Genomic DNA, 16,919 nt, shown 5'->3' with positions numbered 1-16,919 from the left:
AATGCTGACCAGTAATGAGGATTCTAGGGCAGCCTTGAGAGGGATCCTCACAATGGGGACGCACAGCAAGTCTAAGGGGATGGGGCAGGGTGGGGGCCACAGGACAGCTGTGAATGGGGTCCGTGGTAGGCTTCCAGAGTGAGGTGTTTGCTGTCCACAAGGTTCGGGTCTAAGCGTCATCCCTAGACTAAACCGCTTGTCCTCACATCTGCCTCTCGGAAGAAAGGGTTCTAGTGAGCAGTAGACCCAGGAACGTGAAGAGCGCTGTTTCAGATGGGTGTTCTTAACCAAACACGGACTTAAGGGGGGAATGCTGTCCCCAGGGAGCTGGGGACATTATGACTGACCCCTGAATCACATGGGTTTTGGCTGCACAGGCCCACTTATACACAGAGTTTTCAGCAGTACCTGCAGGACTGCATGGTCCCGGGTGTTTCAGTCCCTGGATGCAGAACCATAGATGTGAAGGAACTGTGTCTACGGAGGGCCGGCTGTGAATTACATGAGGACTTTCTACTCGCCCCATGTTGTTCAACAGTCAATTGTGTTTTGGTCATTGATTTTTTAAAAAATGTGTGTTGTGGTGTGGTCTGAGTTATGGTTGTGGAAATTGGGGTGGAGGGCTAGAAACTGGGGACTCTTTTTTCAAAAAGAGTTAATAGAGTTTTGTGTACTGGGTCTTTGTCAGGTATGAAATGCTGCTAAGGTGATTGGGTCCCCCAGGGCCACAGTTCCAGGCAGTGGGAGGGGAGCTGAGGTGGCCTTAGAAATGAAAATGTAACTGCTTTCTTCCACAAGTTTCGTGGTGAAGGAAAGAGGTTGTAGAGGTCTAATTTCTTGAACTTTTGTGGGCTTATGTTTTTTTAAGGTGGCCCATAGTAAACCATGTTTCGTTCCTACTGTTTGCTTTATACAAATAACCTATTTTCTTATCATGTCTATAAGAGAAGAAAGCATAGAACAGTGATCAGATTAATGAAATTATGGTGTGTGCTCTAGGATTTACTTCCTCTCCTACCGAGGCTGTTTCTGCAGTCTGTTGAGCGAGACACTTTCAGGTTTTCCTCTTCTGTTCCCATTGCCCACAGAACATTTTGACTTAAAAAAAGTTTCTCTGATTTTTTTAGTTAGTAATTAGAGTAATAAATGGATTGAGGTACATTTAACATAGATGGAGGGGTGACTTGTCCGAGTAATCACTGATACAGGTGTCCCCAGAATCTTAGTGTAGCTTTCAGGTGTAGTAATTTCAGAAATACATATGCTTCAAATTTACCCAAAGTTATTTTGCAAGTTTAATTAAGGTTCTTGTATAGTTTCTTATCTTTGTGACTTTGATTTTATTTTTTCTTTTATTGGCTGAGCCACTCAGCTTGTGGGATCTTAGTTCCCAACCAGTAATGGAACCCAGACTCTCCCCCGTGAAAGCATGGAGTCCTAACCACTGGACCACCAGGAAACTCAACTTTGTAAATTTTGAATAATATGCTTTAAAATTTTCTGTTGTAGTCCCTTTGAAAATGACAGACGTTTATAATTAGGAGGCAGAATGGTCTATTCGTTTTTTATAGAGCACTAAGCATTCAGAAGAATCAGATACAGCAAGAGGAGACTCACGGTGCTCTAACCACTGGCGCTCACTGTTTGCCCTCCCCTAGAGCATTTGGACCTTCTTCTTGGAGAACAGAATTTCCCACAATGCGCTGATGGCCTTGTTTCACCACTTCGTGTATAAGGTCCTTAAGAAAAATGTCAGTGCTCAGCAGCAGGAATTCGGCCTTCACGCTGCCGGGCTGTATTTTCTGCTGTTGGAAGTGCCAGGTATGCACGTTTGGTGTGATGGGGCAGGCCTTCTGTTTGTAATTTGTCTGCTTGGTTTTGAACTGTTGTATCAATGCTTTGTCCTCACTGGCAGATTAGGTGACAGTGAATCCATGAAGCACATGGTCTGTCACAGGTGTTCAGAAAGCTGTCCTGTTTTCCTGTAAATGTGGTTTCGGATGTTACTATGCTAAGTTTATAACCCAGCACACAGTCCCAGAGGGGTAAGGCTGGAGGGGGCGTGCCACGTGCCATCGTGACATCCCTGCCCTCTGACTCCTGTCCAGCCTGAGAACAGTGCCGGTTGGAGGGATGCTGTTGCTTCCGCTGTGTGGCGTGGATGGTCGGTGGACTGCTCTCACCTGCAGGGCTGAGCACAGCTGCTCACAGTGAGGGAGCACAGCGGGGAGTGTGTCTGTGCTGCTGCCCCACCTCCTTCAGGTGGGAGCCACCCTGGGCTCAGGGCGGGAGACGGTGTGGCTGAGGAGTCAGCCGCAGCTGTGGGACTGCGAGTTCACTAGGAAGAGAAAATCAAGATCAGTCCACCTGCTGCTTGTCGTTGCTTATGTCAGTGCCTTTGTAGTAAATGTTAGGGACCTACTCCATATGATTTGAGAATTGGAAGAAAAGCTATGACCAACTTAGACAGCATATTAAACAGCAGAGACATTACTCTGCTGACAAAGATCCGTCTAGTCATAGCTGTGGTTTTTCCACTGGTCATGTATGGATGTGAGAGTTGGACTATAACGAAAGCTGACCACTGAAGAATTGATGCTGTGCTGCTGGAGAAGACTCTTGAGAGTCCCTTGGACTGTAAGGATATCCAACCAGTCCATCCTAAAGGAAGTCAGTCCTGAATATTCATTGGAAGGACTGATGCTGAAGCTGAAACTCCAGTACTTTGGCCACCTGATGTGAAGAACTGACTCATTGGAAAAGACCCTGATGCTGGGAAAGATTGAAGGTGGGAGGAGAAGGGGATGACAGAGGATGAGATGGTTGGATGGCATCACCGACCCGATGGACGTGAGTTTGAGCAAGCTCCAGGAGTTGGTGATGGACAGGGAGGACTGGCGTGCTGCAGTCCATGGGGTCGCAAAGAGTCGGACACAACTGAGTGACTGAACTGAACTGACTGCTCATTGCCTCGGGTGGAAGTTGAATGAAACTTTTTTGCTAAAGGTTGCTGTTAGTTAAGGAAAAGCCTGTGTTTGTTTTTTAATATTTCATTGTTGTAGCAGATATATTTCAAAGCAGTTAAACCTACCTTGCTTACTCTTCATTCTTTACGAATAGGCAGCGTAGTCAATCAAGTTTTCCATCCAGTGATATTTGACAAATGCATTCAGATTCTAAAGAAGTGCTGGCCTCAGGAATCCAGCTCGAATCAGAAAAGAAAGAAAGAGCAACCAAAGAACACTCAGGGCAGCTCACAGGAGAGCAGTAAGAGAGCAAGGCCCCACAGGAGAGAGGAAGTGGAGGTAAGAAGGGGTGTGGTCATAAGGCGTGTCTGATTCGTGTAAGAATTTATATCAAGTTAGGGTGTCGGGGGTCATGATTATGCCAAAGCCCTAGCGTGCCGTCCGCCTTCCCTCCCCTAGGAGTGGCCTCGTGGCCTGCTGAGCCTCTGTTCCCCATGCCGTCTCCCCAGCCTCCCTGTCACCTCCCTCCAGTCTGTTCCCAGGGGTGCCTTGCCGCAGGCCAGCAGGTGTTACCTTATTTTCATTAGAGACCATGGTTGAAGTGTCCAGAGGACTCATGTCCACAAGAACATCATAGAATAACATTAATTCCAAATTCTCGTGTGACTGGGGTAGAGGTTCATTGACACCAGAACCGGTAAGAAACCCAGGCAGTCTCCCTGACGTGCAAATCCAGACCCAGAAGCTGTGGTAGCCTTCATCTGGTCCAGACTGAGCTTGCAGCTATGGGGCCCAGCGTGGCTACCTAGAGTTCCACTGGCCTTCTCGGGGACATTGCAACCTCGGGACAAGCTACGAGGCGGTGCCGCACAGTCAGCTGTGTATTTCTCCATAATCTAGATGGATGAAATTACTCAAGAAGAAGAGGATGAAGAGAATATTTTTTTTTCTTCTGAAGATCGTCGTCAAATTCGAAATGTCATCTTTCAAGTTTTGAAGAACTTTATAAGGCTTCTCTCTAAATTCTCCTTAAAAGAAAAGCCAGAGTGTATACAGAATTGTGTGGAGGTAAGTGAGAATGCCAGAGACCTTGGGCAAGTTCAAAGAGTGAGGACAATGGCCAAGATTTAAAGAGTGAAAAAAACCAGGCCTTTTTTTGGTATCTGTTTTCCAGGTCTTTGTTGCGTTAACTAGTTCTGAACCAGTTCGTTATGAATTCCAGGCTACGCAAGCCCGGTGAGCAATTAAATCTTCCAGTGCTAACATTTAATTAGGGTATGATGTTTTGCTCAAGCAGAGGTGTAAATGTCATTTTATTCTAATTGGCACACAGGTAGAATTTATTCATTTAAATATGGCTGATAGGGTTAGGAGTTTATCCTAGTGAAATCACATCCATTAACTAGTCTTTTGCCTTTTTCTTAGAATTCTCAGAGAAATGAAATGTATACCAGAACTGGCCTATCACGGATTGTATTTGCTTTGTTCCCCTCTTCACAGAGAAGGAGACAAGGTAAAGGGGACGGGAGCTGAGTTACAGGGAACTGAAAGCACAGGGTCGTGCGACTAGAAACGCTGGAAGGACTCAGCGAGACGCGGTGTGAACTTGCTGGGCCGTTGGTGTCTGTGACGAGAAGCGCCCGTCAGCACGTGGCGGCCACTGCTCGCTCCAGGCTCACATCCAGGCCCCTCGTGCCGCAGGACGCTCCTGTTGAGCTCAGGTGTAAAGCAGGCTCCAGTGGGGCCTGTAGAGGAGCAGGAAAGCTGCTGAGCAGTGCTGTCACTCGAGTGCTCACCAGAGGCCTCTGGGGGAGGGTAGACAGCCACGGGGCCTTGCAGCTCCCTCGCAGGCGCCTGTGCCCCTGTGTTCCTGTTAGCGTCTGTGCCTTAGTGGATAATTCTGCTGACACTCCTGGTCAGCATTCATATCTAGATTTGCCCGCTGCTGCTACTAAGTCACTTCAGTTGTGTCCGACTCTGCGACCCCATAGACGGCAGCCCACCAGGCTCCGATGTCCCTGGGATTCTCCAGGCAAGGATACTGGAGTGGATTGCCATTTCCTTCTCCAATGCGTGAAAGAGAAAAGTGAAAGTGAAGTCTCTCAGTCGTGTCTTAGTCTTGGCGACCCCATGGACTGCAGCCTACCAGGCTCCTCCATCCATGGATTTTCCAGGCAAGAGTACTGGAGTGGGGTGCCATTGCCTTCTCCAAGATTTGCCTGCAGTGACCTTCAAAGCCACACAGCCCTAGACACTGGGGTTAGGGCTTTTTAAGCCCTAAGGTGTTACTCAACCTGAATGTCGTTAGTGCAGCAGGAGTTTGCAGAAAACATGGCGGACCAAGGCCCTTGCCTTCGGTGCCTGCAGTGCCCTGGTTTCCAGGGGCAGCGGGGTGAGGAGGCCCTGGGCACTTGGGCTCTGCACTTGGGTCCTACCCCTCGCTGCTGTGTGTCTCCCTTTGAAAAGAAAAGAAATTATTACTTATTTTTGGCTGTGCTGGGTCTTTGTGGCTGCGAGCAGGCTTTCTCTCAGTTGCTGCAAGTGGGGGGTACTCGCTGATTATGGTGCAGGGGCTTCTCGTTGTGGAGCACGGGCTTAGTTGCTCTGAGGCACGTGGGATCCTCCCGGACCAGGGCTTGAACTGGTGTCCCCTGCATTGGCAGAGGGATTCCTTACCACCGAGCCACGGGAGAAGCCCTGTGTGTCCTCCGTGAGTCCTTGGTGTCCTCACCTGGACAAGGAGGATGAGGGGCTTCCCTTCCTGTGGATTTCTCAGGAGGACTGCAGGGAAGAGTGCCTCGGCGTAATGCCTGCTGTTTAGAAAACACCCCATATTTCTCTAATATTTGATGTCGTTATCTCTTCCCTGTGTTTGGAATATGTGATAACATTCACATTAAGATTTTTAATTTCTGTGCCCTTTTTAACATTGTAGAAAGTGCAGAGGATAGGAAATTACCCTTTCAGGCAGCAGCGTCTCTAAGGACAGGGTGTTTTTCATTGCAAAAGTGTTGGCCTGATGTTGGGTGACGGGTTGTAGCCTGACCTTTGATTACTTGACTCGGGACTACTCATTTTCAAAGTCTTTTATTAAGTATAAAGTGGAGATAATAATAGTATCAAGTATAAAATGGAAATGTCTTGCTGACCTCATTGAGTTGAGAGATTTCAGAGTAAGTATGGTCAAATCTCGTAATACAGAGACATGCTTAATGCAGTACCTGCCACATCCTTGGTTTCCAGTAAATTATTTTATTCACTGGATGCATGAGTTAACTTCTTGAGTAGATTATGTGAGATGATATATGGGAAGGTGTTCTCTAAGCTTCAGGTGTAATATAGGTAGAGAATCATCACCTTCCTCTTTCCTCTGAGGGGTAATCCGTTGCATTCTTTGCCCTTGCTCAGTTGCGGCTGATTCTCTGAGCCCTGATTTCTGGGCTGGAGTATAAGGCAAGCAGAGAAACTGGGTGGAATCCGGCTCATCAATCTGTAGGCAGCACCTCCACACTGTTCATTTTGTGCAGGTATGACACCTGGTCATCAACCAAAACCTGTGTCAACCTCCTTTACCTGCTGGCACTTGAAATAGCTCACTGTGGTCTGCCTCAGTTTCCAAGGCCCTGGGATTCTCTGTCATGCCTTAAGTTGCATTTCCTTTCCTCTTCCAGGTTCTCAGATACGTTTTGCATCAAATGCTCTGCATAATACTGATGGTAGAAGTGGGTAAAGGCTCCCATCACACCCCCCTTGCCATCACGCCTCCGGTTGTCAGCAGTAGGAAGCTGGCTGTCCAGTTTGTAAGGTAAAGTGCACACAGCTCAGGTCTCTCTCTCTGTCACTCACCCTCAGTCGCCTGGGCCCTGTGCTAGCCAGGACCTCTGACCCCTGTGGAACTGACACATGTCTGGGCTGTGTGTGGTTTGTGGTTCAGAATAAAGCGTATAGCAGCTCGTCTGGCTTGTGTGGTAGGGGTGGTGTTGGGAGCGGTGAGGAGTGCACGGTCCGTGGGCCCGCCTTTGAGGCCAGCTCTGAGTCCCGACTGCGGTCTCAGTGTCTGCTGCTCCAAGTCTGTCTCTGCCTTTTTGACTCTCCTCTGAGTCTCTTTCGTTAGGTTCCTTGCCACTTTTTTTTTTAACTTCTTTATCAATAATTGATAGACTAATCTTCCCCTCATGAGTCAGTAGGCTTTGCCTACAGAGTCCCACGTCTGGGCTTTACTGGAAAGATGCTGCTGCATCACAAGCTGTTCTGTCTTCAGTTTTGTCTGTCTGACAGCAGCACGGGGGTGGTGGGGACAGTGGAGAGCGTGCTCGTGAGCAGATGCGGTGCCTGGGCAGGTGCAGGTGTGGGTGCGGGCGCGGGGTGCGGGTGCAGGTGTGGGGTAAGGGCGCGGGGTGTGGGTGCGGGCATGGGTGCGGGCGCGGGGTGTGGGTGCGGGTGTGGGTGCGGGTGTGGGTGTGGGCACGGGGTGTGGGTGCAGGTTGCGGGTGCGGGTGCTGGCATCCAGGTACAGGCACTGTCTGACCCCTGAGCGAGCCTTTCTCCTTAAGGATTTTTTTTTAAACAGCAAATAAGAGGTTTTAAGTAGAAGCACTTGTTTAAATTTTCCACGTATTCATGATGTCAGCAGTTGTAGTACTGTTTCTATAATGGCGTAAATAAACTTGAAAATGGGTTGAATCTGGGCACTTGAATAGCTTCCTTGAGGGTTGACTTTGGAGAAGTACTGTTAGATACTCATTTTGCTGACCTACCACAGGGTGGTACCATGTCTCAGTCTGTCATTTACTTCAAAAGGCTATATTGGAGCCTTTTTTTAAAAAGTATTATCAAGCTCTTCACAGAGAAAGTTGCCAATTTTTTTTTTAAGTTATTCATTTATTTATGGCTGTTCTGGGTCTTAACTGCTGCACGGGCCTCTCTCTAGCTGTGATGACTGGGGGCTACTCTGATCGCAGTGTGCAGGTGTCTTGCTGCCGAGCGTGGACTCGAGGGCTCCCAGGCTTCAGGGGTTGAGGCACATGGGCTCAGGAGGTGTGGCTCACGGGCTTACTTGCGCCTCTGCCTGTGGGTTCTTCCTGGATCTGGGATTGAATCTGCATTTACTGCATTGGGAGGTGGATTCTTTACCACTGAGCCACCAGGGAAGCCTTATTTCAGCCTTGATAAGAACCATGGTAAGCAGTCCAAGGATCTTGGAAGGTCTGGGCCCTGCCCCTCCCTGACTGGCTGCTGGAAGCAGTTTGGAGACCACCCGGGCTTGGGGAACGGTGTCCACTGTGACGCTCTTTTCACACTCCACACACTCAGACCTTGCTGCCAGCACAGGCAGATTGTTCTTAGTAGTTACGGTTTCTAAAATGTAGAAATGTCACTATTTTTGAGAATAGGTTCAGGGAAAGTTGTTGTTTTACTTTTATTATAGGTATAAACAGTGACTGTTTCTTTTCTTTTTAAAGTTTGCTGGTGGATGAGCTTAAAGAAAGCATGTACCCAGTCCTTCGTACTCTACTGCAGCACATCTGTGTCAAGGTACTGTTTGCTGTATTATCAAGAGTATGAAAAACATGTGAAAGTAAATGCCTGTGTGTGTTCTTAGAAATGAGTCTATATCATTACCAAGCACTGTATTTTTTATTTAGTATGTTCACTGTTCTTTTTGAGTATTTGGGGAGGATAAAACGACTTTTTTTCCTTCTTTAGAAAACTTCAAATATATAAAGATACAGAACAGAGTAATGAACAGAATGTTAAGTGATTTTGTATAAGGAGAAACTCTACCAGCACATAGGCACACTGGATTTTCTTAGGAAGCAGATTTCATCATATCTCTTCAGACATAAATATTGCATGCGTCTCTACAGCATAAGAACTCTTTAAAAACATATCCACAAAATATTAACACACCTAAAAAACTCACAGTAATGCCTTAATATCATCCAATGTCCGGTTAGTATTCAAAATTCTGTGAATATCTCTTAAAACTTTTAACAGTTTGGACAGATGATGCTTCACTTGAACTCTGTGGATCCTAGAGATCTGTAAACTCTGAAATTGGGCTTGGAGATCTCTTCTAGACTAGTCCCCAGTAGGTCTGAGACGTAGAACTGGGTAGTCATTTCTGTAACATGTAGACAGTTGGCACTGTTGCCAAGCTGGGTGCACTCAGTGCTTGTCTGCTTGCACCAATGCATGTGTCTCTGTCGTTGTGCGTGGGGCCTGGCGGGGCAGCTTCTCAGGGTCTGTGTTTCAGGTGGTCGACAAATCTGAGTACCGGACTTATGCAGCTCAGTCCCTGGTCCAGCTGCTCAACAAGCTTCCCTGTGCAGAATATGCCTCTTTCATGGCCTGGCTTTATGGATTAACACGCAATGCCAAGGTAGGCACTACGCCTGCGTGAGCTCCTGGCTCAAGGCTCTGCAGCTCTGTGCCTGCAGGCTGCAGCTACAGCGGCACTGTGCCTGCTTCCTCTGTGATGGGGACGTGTGCGGCTCTGCTTCACCAGGTCTCCCACCGGGTCTTCACTCTTGATGTGGCCTTGGCCCTCCTGGAGCTGCCTGAACGAGAGGTGGATGGCCCGCTGGCCCCGGAGCATGAGAAGTTCCTAAAGCATAAGTTCTTGGTTCAGGAAATCCTGGTTGCCCGCTGTAAAGACAAGGCCCCGACGGTGCGCAGCAAGGCGCTCTCCAGTTTTGCACTCTGCCTGGAGTCCTCTGCCACAGCCCCATCGGACAGCATCCAGGAGCTCCTGCATAACAGTGAGTGCGCTGAGCACCCGAGCCTGGCCTCACTCCTGCTGGTCCAGACTGGGTGGCAGAAATAATCGGAGTGCTGCGATAACTGCGGCCCCCAGTCCCCTTCAGCTGGGGGTGCTGCGGAGTAGCTCTTACGTGAGTGGTCTCACAGGCCTGTCCTTGGGTTGAGGTTGTTGGCTACAGTCGTTACTGCTTCGTGTCATTGGGTAGTGGATGCGTGGGGCCTGTGTAATGCACACAGTGAATTGTCAGTATTTAGAGTCTGTCTCATCTTCAGGCCTGATTATCTCGAAATGGGTTCTTCTGTAAATATTTACATATGGTTTTCATACTGTGACTTTTCTCCTCTGACCTGTCTGCTTACTTATAGCTCCTGCAGTTCCAGGAGTACAGAGCCACCGACAGAGTCCATCAACAAATTCATCAGGTAAGAAAATGGGTCAATATACTGTCAGATATTGAATAATTGTGCGTTTAATTAAAGGACTTACTGAATATCTATAATGTTTTCTGTCTGCATATTACCTGATTTAGTATTGCACTTTTTTCTTCAAAGAAGTTAAAATTTATTTCAGTAATGATTCATAGTAACTTAAATGTGTAATATGCTATGATTATGTTAATGAAAAGTATAACAATTTTTTAGTGTATTGACAGAGCCTTTTTAAAATTTATTTTTAAGCTTTTTCCTATCAGAGGCAGATACTTAACCCTTCTGCAGGTTCAGAGGTGATCCACACAGACAGCAGTGGTGAAGGAGCCAGATCTATGGGTATGTAAGATCTTATCCCTTATTGATGAGCAGTAACCAGGAGATTTCAGACAATTGTAGGTAGGGCCTCAAAACGTGGGGATTTTTTTTCAAACTCACCCTTGCTATTGGAAGATCTTTTGTTTTCCCTTAAAAGTAATTTCCATCTTATTTCCTTAATTGATGTCCTTGCACTATTCTGTATTTCATTTCAAGGTAAAGAATAAGATACGTTTCACTTGTCATGTATTTCTGTATTTCACATATTTCTGTCACACTTCAGAGAATGTTCCAAGTATTTTATTTGCTCACTGAAGTCAGTTGTTATGAACACTTGGGCTTGCTGACCAGAAAGGACCAGTTACTAGGGAAGGTGCTGCTGATGCTGCTGCTAAGTCTCCTCAGTCGTGTCTGACTCTGCGCGATCCCATACACGGCAGCCCACCAGGCTCCCCCGTCCCTGGGATTCTCCAGGCAAGAACACTGGAGTGGGGTGCCAATTTCCTTCTCCAATGTGTGAAAGTGAAAAGTGAAAGTGAAGTTGCTCAGTCGTGTCCGACTCTTCATGATTCCATAGACTGCAGCCTACCAGGCTCCTCCGTCCATGGGATTTTCCAGGCAAGAGTACTGGAGTGGGGTGCCATTGCCTTCTCCAAGGGAAGGTGCAGTAGAATTAAATTTAGTTTAGAGAAAAGTCATCACAGAAGAGGGGAAAAAAATGCACAATACTGTGGCCCTTGTTTATCTTTTATTCCTTATTACTTTTTCACGTGGCATCTTGACTGTGCTCATGCCACCCCAGAATCCACTTCTAATACATGGTAGGGAACTGTGAGTCCTGGCTTCCATGGGAAAGTGCAGAATCTGGGTTATAGTTTCTCTATACCAGTAATGCTAAAGCTGAAACTCCAGTACTTTGGCCACCTCATGCGAAGAGTTGACTCATTGGAAAGACTCTGATGCTGGGAGGGATTGGGAGCAGGAGGAGAAGGGGACGACAGAGGATGAGATGGCTGGATGGCATCACTGACTCGATGGACGTGAGTCAGAGTGAACTCCGGGAGTTGGTGATGGACAGGGAGGCCTGGCGTGCTGCGATTCATGGGGTCGCAAAGAATCGGACACGACTGAGCAACTGATCTCATCTGATCTGATCTGATACCAGTAATATAAACTGTCTTTTAACGGGTCACACATACCGTGTGGAGATTCTGGGATCCTTTCTCCCACGAACCCTGTACTTGATTCTAAACACAAGTGATGTTTGTTCTCTTTCAGTGACTTACTGAATCAGAATAATCTGGGATGGTAAAGTGTCAATGTGATTCAGGAGAGCAGAAACACACCTGGCTAGGTGGTAGAAAGACCTGGAGCTACTCTCAGGTTCTGTGTCTGTCTAGCTGTATGGTCTGTGAAAGTCACTTTTATGGGCTCTTCCTTCACCTGTATGATGACATGGCATCCTGTAGTAGAGAAAAACTACATTAGAAATGAGAGGCAGTCTGAATACCCAGGCCAGTTGTGTTACTAAAGAGCTGGATGATCCAAGACGTGGGAGTCAGCAGACCTCCCTGACTGCTTGTCACTTCTGATCCTGTAACCTTGTCTGTCCTTCACAGAGGGCTTTTGTCAGGTCTGCAGAGATCATATTTAGAGAAGTGACTTTAAAAGATAGAAGAGAGAACATGTGCAGAGAATAACTGATATAATGAGATCTATCAGTTTATTTGATAAACATGGATATCATTCCTTCCAATCTGTGCAAGGCACTGCAGGTACGAACCCTAACAAAAATAGTTCCACGTCTTAAGGAGCAGGGGGAGAGGCAGGTACCTAAAATCATAATGCTGCCAGATGGGTGCTGAGGTGCAGTAAAGTGCCGTGAGAATCAGTACTTATCATTGCAGTCTGAAATACCACATTTAAATGACTAGATATTAGCCTATGTTACTCAAATTCAGAGTAGTAACTCAGGATGTACTAACAGATCCCTAAAATAACTGAAGAAATTTAATGTGGAAAAATGTTGAATGTTTGCGTTAACTCCAGTCTGAGCACGTTACAGACTCACTGTTGTGCATTATCATTCAGTTGCTCAGTCGTGTGCAACTCGTTGAGACCCCATGGACTGCAGCACACCAGGCTTCCTTGTCCACACCATCTCTCAGAGCTTGCTTAAACTCAGGTCTGTTGAGTCAGTAATGTCATCCAACCATCTTGTCTTTTTTGTATAGTTCTTCTGTGTATTCTTGCCACCTCTTCTTAATATCTTAATATCTTCTGCTCCTCCTAAGTCCATCCCGTTTCTGTCCTTTATTGTGCCCATCTTTGCATGAAATGTTCCCTTGATATATCTAATTTTCTTGAAGAGATATCTAGTCTTTCCCATTCTGTTGTTTTTCTCTATTTCTTTGCATTGTTCACTTAGGAAAGCTTTCTTATCTCTTCTTGCTATTCTTTGGAACTCTGCATTCAGATGGGTATATATCTTTCCTTTTTCCTTTGCCTTTGACTTCTCTTCTTTTCTCAGCTATTGGTAAGGCCTCTTCAGACATTGAACAGGAGGCAGTGATCAAAGCTACCCCCAAGAAAAAGAAATGCAAAAAGGCAAAATGGTTGTCTGAGGAGGCCTTACAAATAGGTGAGAAAGAAGAGAAGCGAAAGACAAAGGGGAAAAGGAAAGATATACTCATTTGAGTGCAGAGTTCCAAAGAATAGCAAGGAGAGTTAAGAAAGCCCTCCTCAGTGATCAGTGCAAAGAAATAAGAGGAAAACTTTCCTTCCAAGGAAACAATAGAATGGGAAAGACTAGAGATCTCTTCAAGAAAATTAAAGATACCAAGAGAACATTTCAGGCATAGATGGGCACAGTAAAGGACAGAAATGGTAAGGACCTAACAGAAGCAGAAGAGATTCAGAAGAGGTGGCAGGAATACACAGAAGAACTGTACAAAAAAGATCTTCACGACCCAGATAATCATGATGGTGTGATCACTCACCTAGAGGCAGACATCCTGGGATATGAAGTCAAGTGGGCCTTAGGGAGCATCACTATGAACAAAGCTAGTGCAGATGATGGAATTCCAGTTGAGCTATTTCAAATCCTAAAAGATGGTGCTGTGAAAGTGCTGCATTCAATATGCCAGAAAATTTGGAAAACTCAGCAGTGGCCACAGGACTGGAAAAGGTCAGTTTTCATTCCAATCCTAAAGAAGGGCAATGCCAGAGAATGTTGAGGCTACTGCACAATTGCACTCACTTTATATGCTAGCAAAAATAATACTCAAAATTCTGCAAGCCAGGCTTCAACAGTAAGTGAACTGTGAACTTCCAGATGTTCAAGCTGGATTTAGAAAAGGCAGAGGAACCAGAGATCAAATTGCCAACATCTGTTGGATCATAAAAAGCAGGAGAGTTCCAGAAAAACATCTACTATTGCTTTATTAGCCTTTGACTGTGCGGATCCCAAGGAACTGTGGAAAATTCTTTAAGAGATGAGAATACCAGACTACTTACCTGCCTCTTGAGAAATCTGTATGCAAGTCAAGAAGCAACAGTTAGAACCGGACATGGAACAACAGACTGGGTCCAAATCAGGAAAGGAGTACATCAGGGGTGTATATTGTCTCCCTGCTTATTTAATTTATATGCAGAGTACATCATGTGAAATGCCAAGCGGGATGAAATGCAGGCTGGAATCAAGATTGACCAGAGAAATATCAATAACCTCAGATATGCAGATGACACCACCCTTATGGCAGAAACTGAAGAAGAACTAAAGAGCCTCTTGATGAAAGTGAACGAGGAGAGTGAAAAAGCTGGCTTAAAACTCAACATTCAAAAAACTAAGATCATGGCATCCGGTCCCATCACTCGATGACAAATAGATGGAGAAACAGTGGAAACAGTGACAGACTTTATTTTCTTGGGCTCCAGTCATTGCAGATGGTGACTGCAGTCATGAAAGTAAACGACACTTGCTCCTTGGAAGAAAAGCTATGACCAACCTAGACACCATATTAAAAAGCAGAGACATTACTTTGCTGACAAAGGTCCATCTAGTCAAGGCTATGGTTTTTCCAGTGGTCATGTATGGATGTGAGAGTTGGACTATAACGAAAGCTGAGTGCTGAAGAATTGATGCTTTTGAACTGTGGTTTTTGAGAAGACTCTTGAGAGTCCCTTGGACTGCAGGGAGATCCAACCAGTCCATCCTAAAGGAAATCAGTCCTGAATAGTCATTGGAAGGACTGATGCTGAAGGTGAAGCTCCAATACTTTGACCACCTGATGCAAAGAGCCGACTCATTGGAAAAGACCCTGGTGCTGGGAAAGATTGAGGGCAGGAGGAGAAGGGACGACAGAGGATGAGATGGTTGCATGGCATCACCGACTCAATGGACATGAGTTTGAGCAAGCTCTGGGAGTTGATGATGGATAGGAAAGCCTGGCGTGCTGCTGTCCAAGGGGTCACAAAGGGTCAGACGCAACTGAGTGACTGATCTGAACTGAATTGGACTCCTGTACCATGTATTAACCTCCATCCATCGTTTCTCAGGCACGCTGTCTATCAGATCTTATCCCTTGAATCTATTTCTCACTTCCACTGTGTAGTCGTCAGGGATGTGATTTAGGTCATACCTGAATGGCCTTGTGGTTGTCCCTACCTTCTTCAATTTAAGTCTGAATTTGGCAGTAAGCAATTTGTGATCTGAGCCACAGTCAGTTCCTGGTCTTGTTTTTTGCTGACCATATAGAGCTTCTCCATACTCCTGTGCAAAGAATATAATCAATTTGATTTTGATATTGACCATCTGGTGACGTCCATGTGTAGAGTCGTCTCTTGTGTTATTGGAAGAGGCTGTGTGTTTGCTATGACCAGTGCATTCTCTTGGCAAAAGTCTGTTAGCCTTTGCCCTGCTTCATTCCGTACTCCAAGGCCCAATTTGCCCGTTACTCCAGGTGTTTCTTGACTTCCTACTTTTGCATTCCAGTCCCCTGTAATGAAAAGGACATCTTTTTTGGGTGTTAGTTCTAAAAGGTCTTGTAGGTCTTAACAGAACCGTTCAACTTCAGCTTCTTCAGCATTACTGGTCGGGGCATAGACTTGGATTACCGTGGTGTTGAATGGTTTGCCTTGGAAACAAACAGAGGTCATTCTGTTGTTTTTGAGATTGCATCCAAGTACTGCATTTTGGACTCTTTTGTTGACTGTGACGGCTACTCCATTTCTCCTAAGGGATTCCTGCCCACAATAGTAGATATAATGGTCATCTGAGTTAAATTCACCCATTCCAGCCCATTTTAGTTCACTGATTCCTAAAATGTTGATGTTCACTCTTGCCGTCTCCTGTTTTACCACTTCTAATTTGCCTTGATTCATGGGCCTAACATTCCAGGTTCCTGTGCAATATTTTTCTTAACACTATCGGACTTTACTTCCATCATCAGGCATATCCACAATTGGGTGTTGTTTCTGCTTTGCCTCAGCCTCTTCATTCCTCCTGGAGCTATTTCTCCACTGATCTCCAGTAGCATATTGGGTACCTACAGACCTGGGGAGTTCATCTTTTAGTGTCGTATCTTTTTGCCTTTTCATGCTGTTCGTGGGGTTCTCAAGGCGAGAATACTGAACTGGTTTGCCATTCTCTTCTCCAGTGGACCACATTTTGTCAGAACTCTCCACCATGACCCGTCTGTCTTGGGTGGCCCTACATGGCATGGCTCAGTTTCATTGAGTTAGACAAGGCTGTGATCAGTTTGACTAGTTTAATTTTCTGTGATTGTGGTTTTCATTCTGTCTGCCCTGTGATAGATGAGGATAAGAGGCTTACGGAACCTTCCTGATGGGATGACTGACTGTGGGCTAAATCGAGTCTGGCTCTGGTTGGGGGGCCGTGCTCAATAAATCTTTAATCCAGTTTTCTGCTGTTGTGTGGGTCTGTGTTCCTACCCTGTAGTTTGTGAAAGTTGCTCAGTCCTGTCTGACTCTTTGTGACCCCATGGACAGTCCATGGAGTTCTCCAGTCCAGAATACTGGAGTGGGTAGCTTGTCCTTTCTCCAGGACATCTTCCCAACCCAGGAATCAAACCAGGGTCTCTGCACTGCAGGCGGATTCTTTACTAACTGAGCTATCAGGGAAGCCCCCTGTAGTTTGGCTTTGGCTAAGGTCAAACTGTGGTGGGGTTAATGGTGGTGATGACGACCTCCTTCAAAAGGACTTATGCCAGCATGCCTCGGCTCCTAGGACTGTTGTATTCAGTGCCCCTGACCCCGTGGCAGGCCACTATCGAGCCATGCTTCCACTGGAGACTTCTGGACGCTCACAGGCAAGTCTGGCTCAGTCTCCTGTGGGGTCACTGCTCCTTCCTTCTGGGTCCTGGTGGGCACAAGGTTTTGTTCGTGCCCTCAGAGAGTCTGTTTCCTGTCCTGTGGAAGTTTGGT

General features: G+C 46.3%; 1 protein-coding gene across 3 annotated transcripts in view; it reads left to right on the top strand.

The window, feature by feature from the left end:
- NCAPD3 (non-SMC condensin II complex subunit D3) overlaps positions 1-16,919 on the top strand; it is a 60,439-nt gene that overhangs the window by 2,631 nt on the left and 40,889 nt on the right. For 2 of the 3 annotated variants that reach the window (XM_005216598.5, NM_001193113.1), the window contains exons 3-13: positions 1,659-1,821; positions 3,121-3,305; positions 3,867-4,034; positions 4,141-4,202; positions 4,392-4,479; positions 6,638-6,771; positions 8,429-8,501; positions 9,223-9,348; positions 9,475-9,727; positions 10,095-10,151; positions 10,407-10,496. In XM_005216598.5, the coding sequence (XP_005216655.1) occupies positions 1,659-1,821; positions 3,121-3,305; positions 3,867-4,034; positions 4,141-4,202; positions 4,392-4,479; positions 6,638-6,771; positions 8,429-8,501; positions 9,223-9,348; positions 9,475-9,727; positions 10,095-10,151; positions 10,407-10,496 (1,399 nt within the window). The remainder of the gene's footprint in view (positions 1-1,658; positions 1,822-3,120; positions 3,306-3,866; positions 4,035-4,140; positions 4,203-4,391; positions 4,480-6,637; positions 6,772-8,428; positions 8,502-9,222; positions 9,349-9,474; positions 9,728-10,094; positions 10,152-10,406; positions 10,497-16,919) is intronic. The other variant, XM_024975201.2, reaches the window with a different exon arrangement.

Source organism: Bos taurus, chromosome 15 (genome assembly GCF_002263795.3).
Source record: "Bos taurus isolate L1 Dominette 01449 registration number 42190680 breed Hereford chromosome 15, ARS-UCD2.0, whole genome shotgun sequence".
In the NCBI taxonomy this organism is placed as follows: domain Eukaryota; kingdom Metazoa; phylum Chordata; class Mammalia; order Artiodactyla; family Bovidae; genus Bos; species Bos taurus.
The sequence above is the reverse complement of the archived record's forward strand: the minus strand, read 5'-3'. Positions and strand labels throughout refer to the sequence as shown.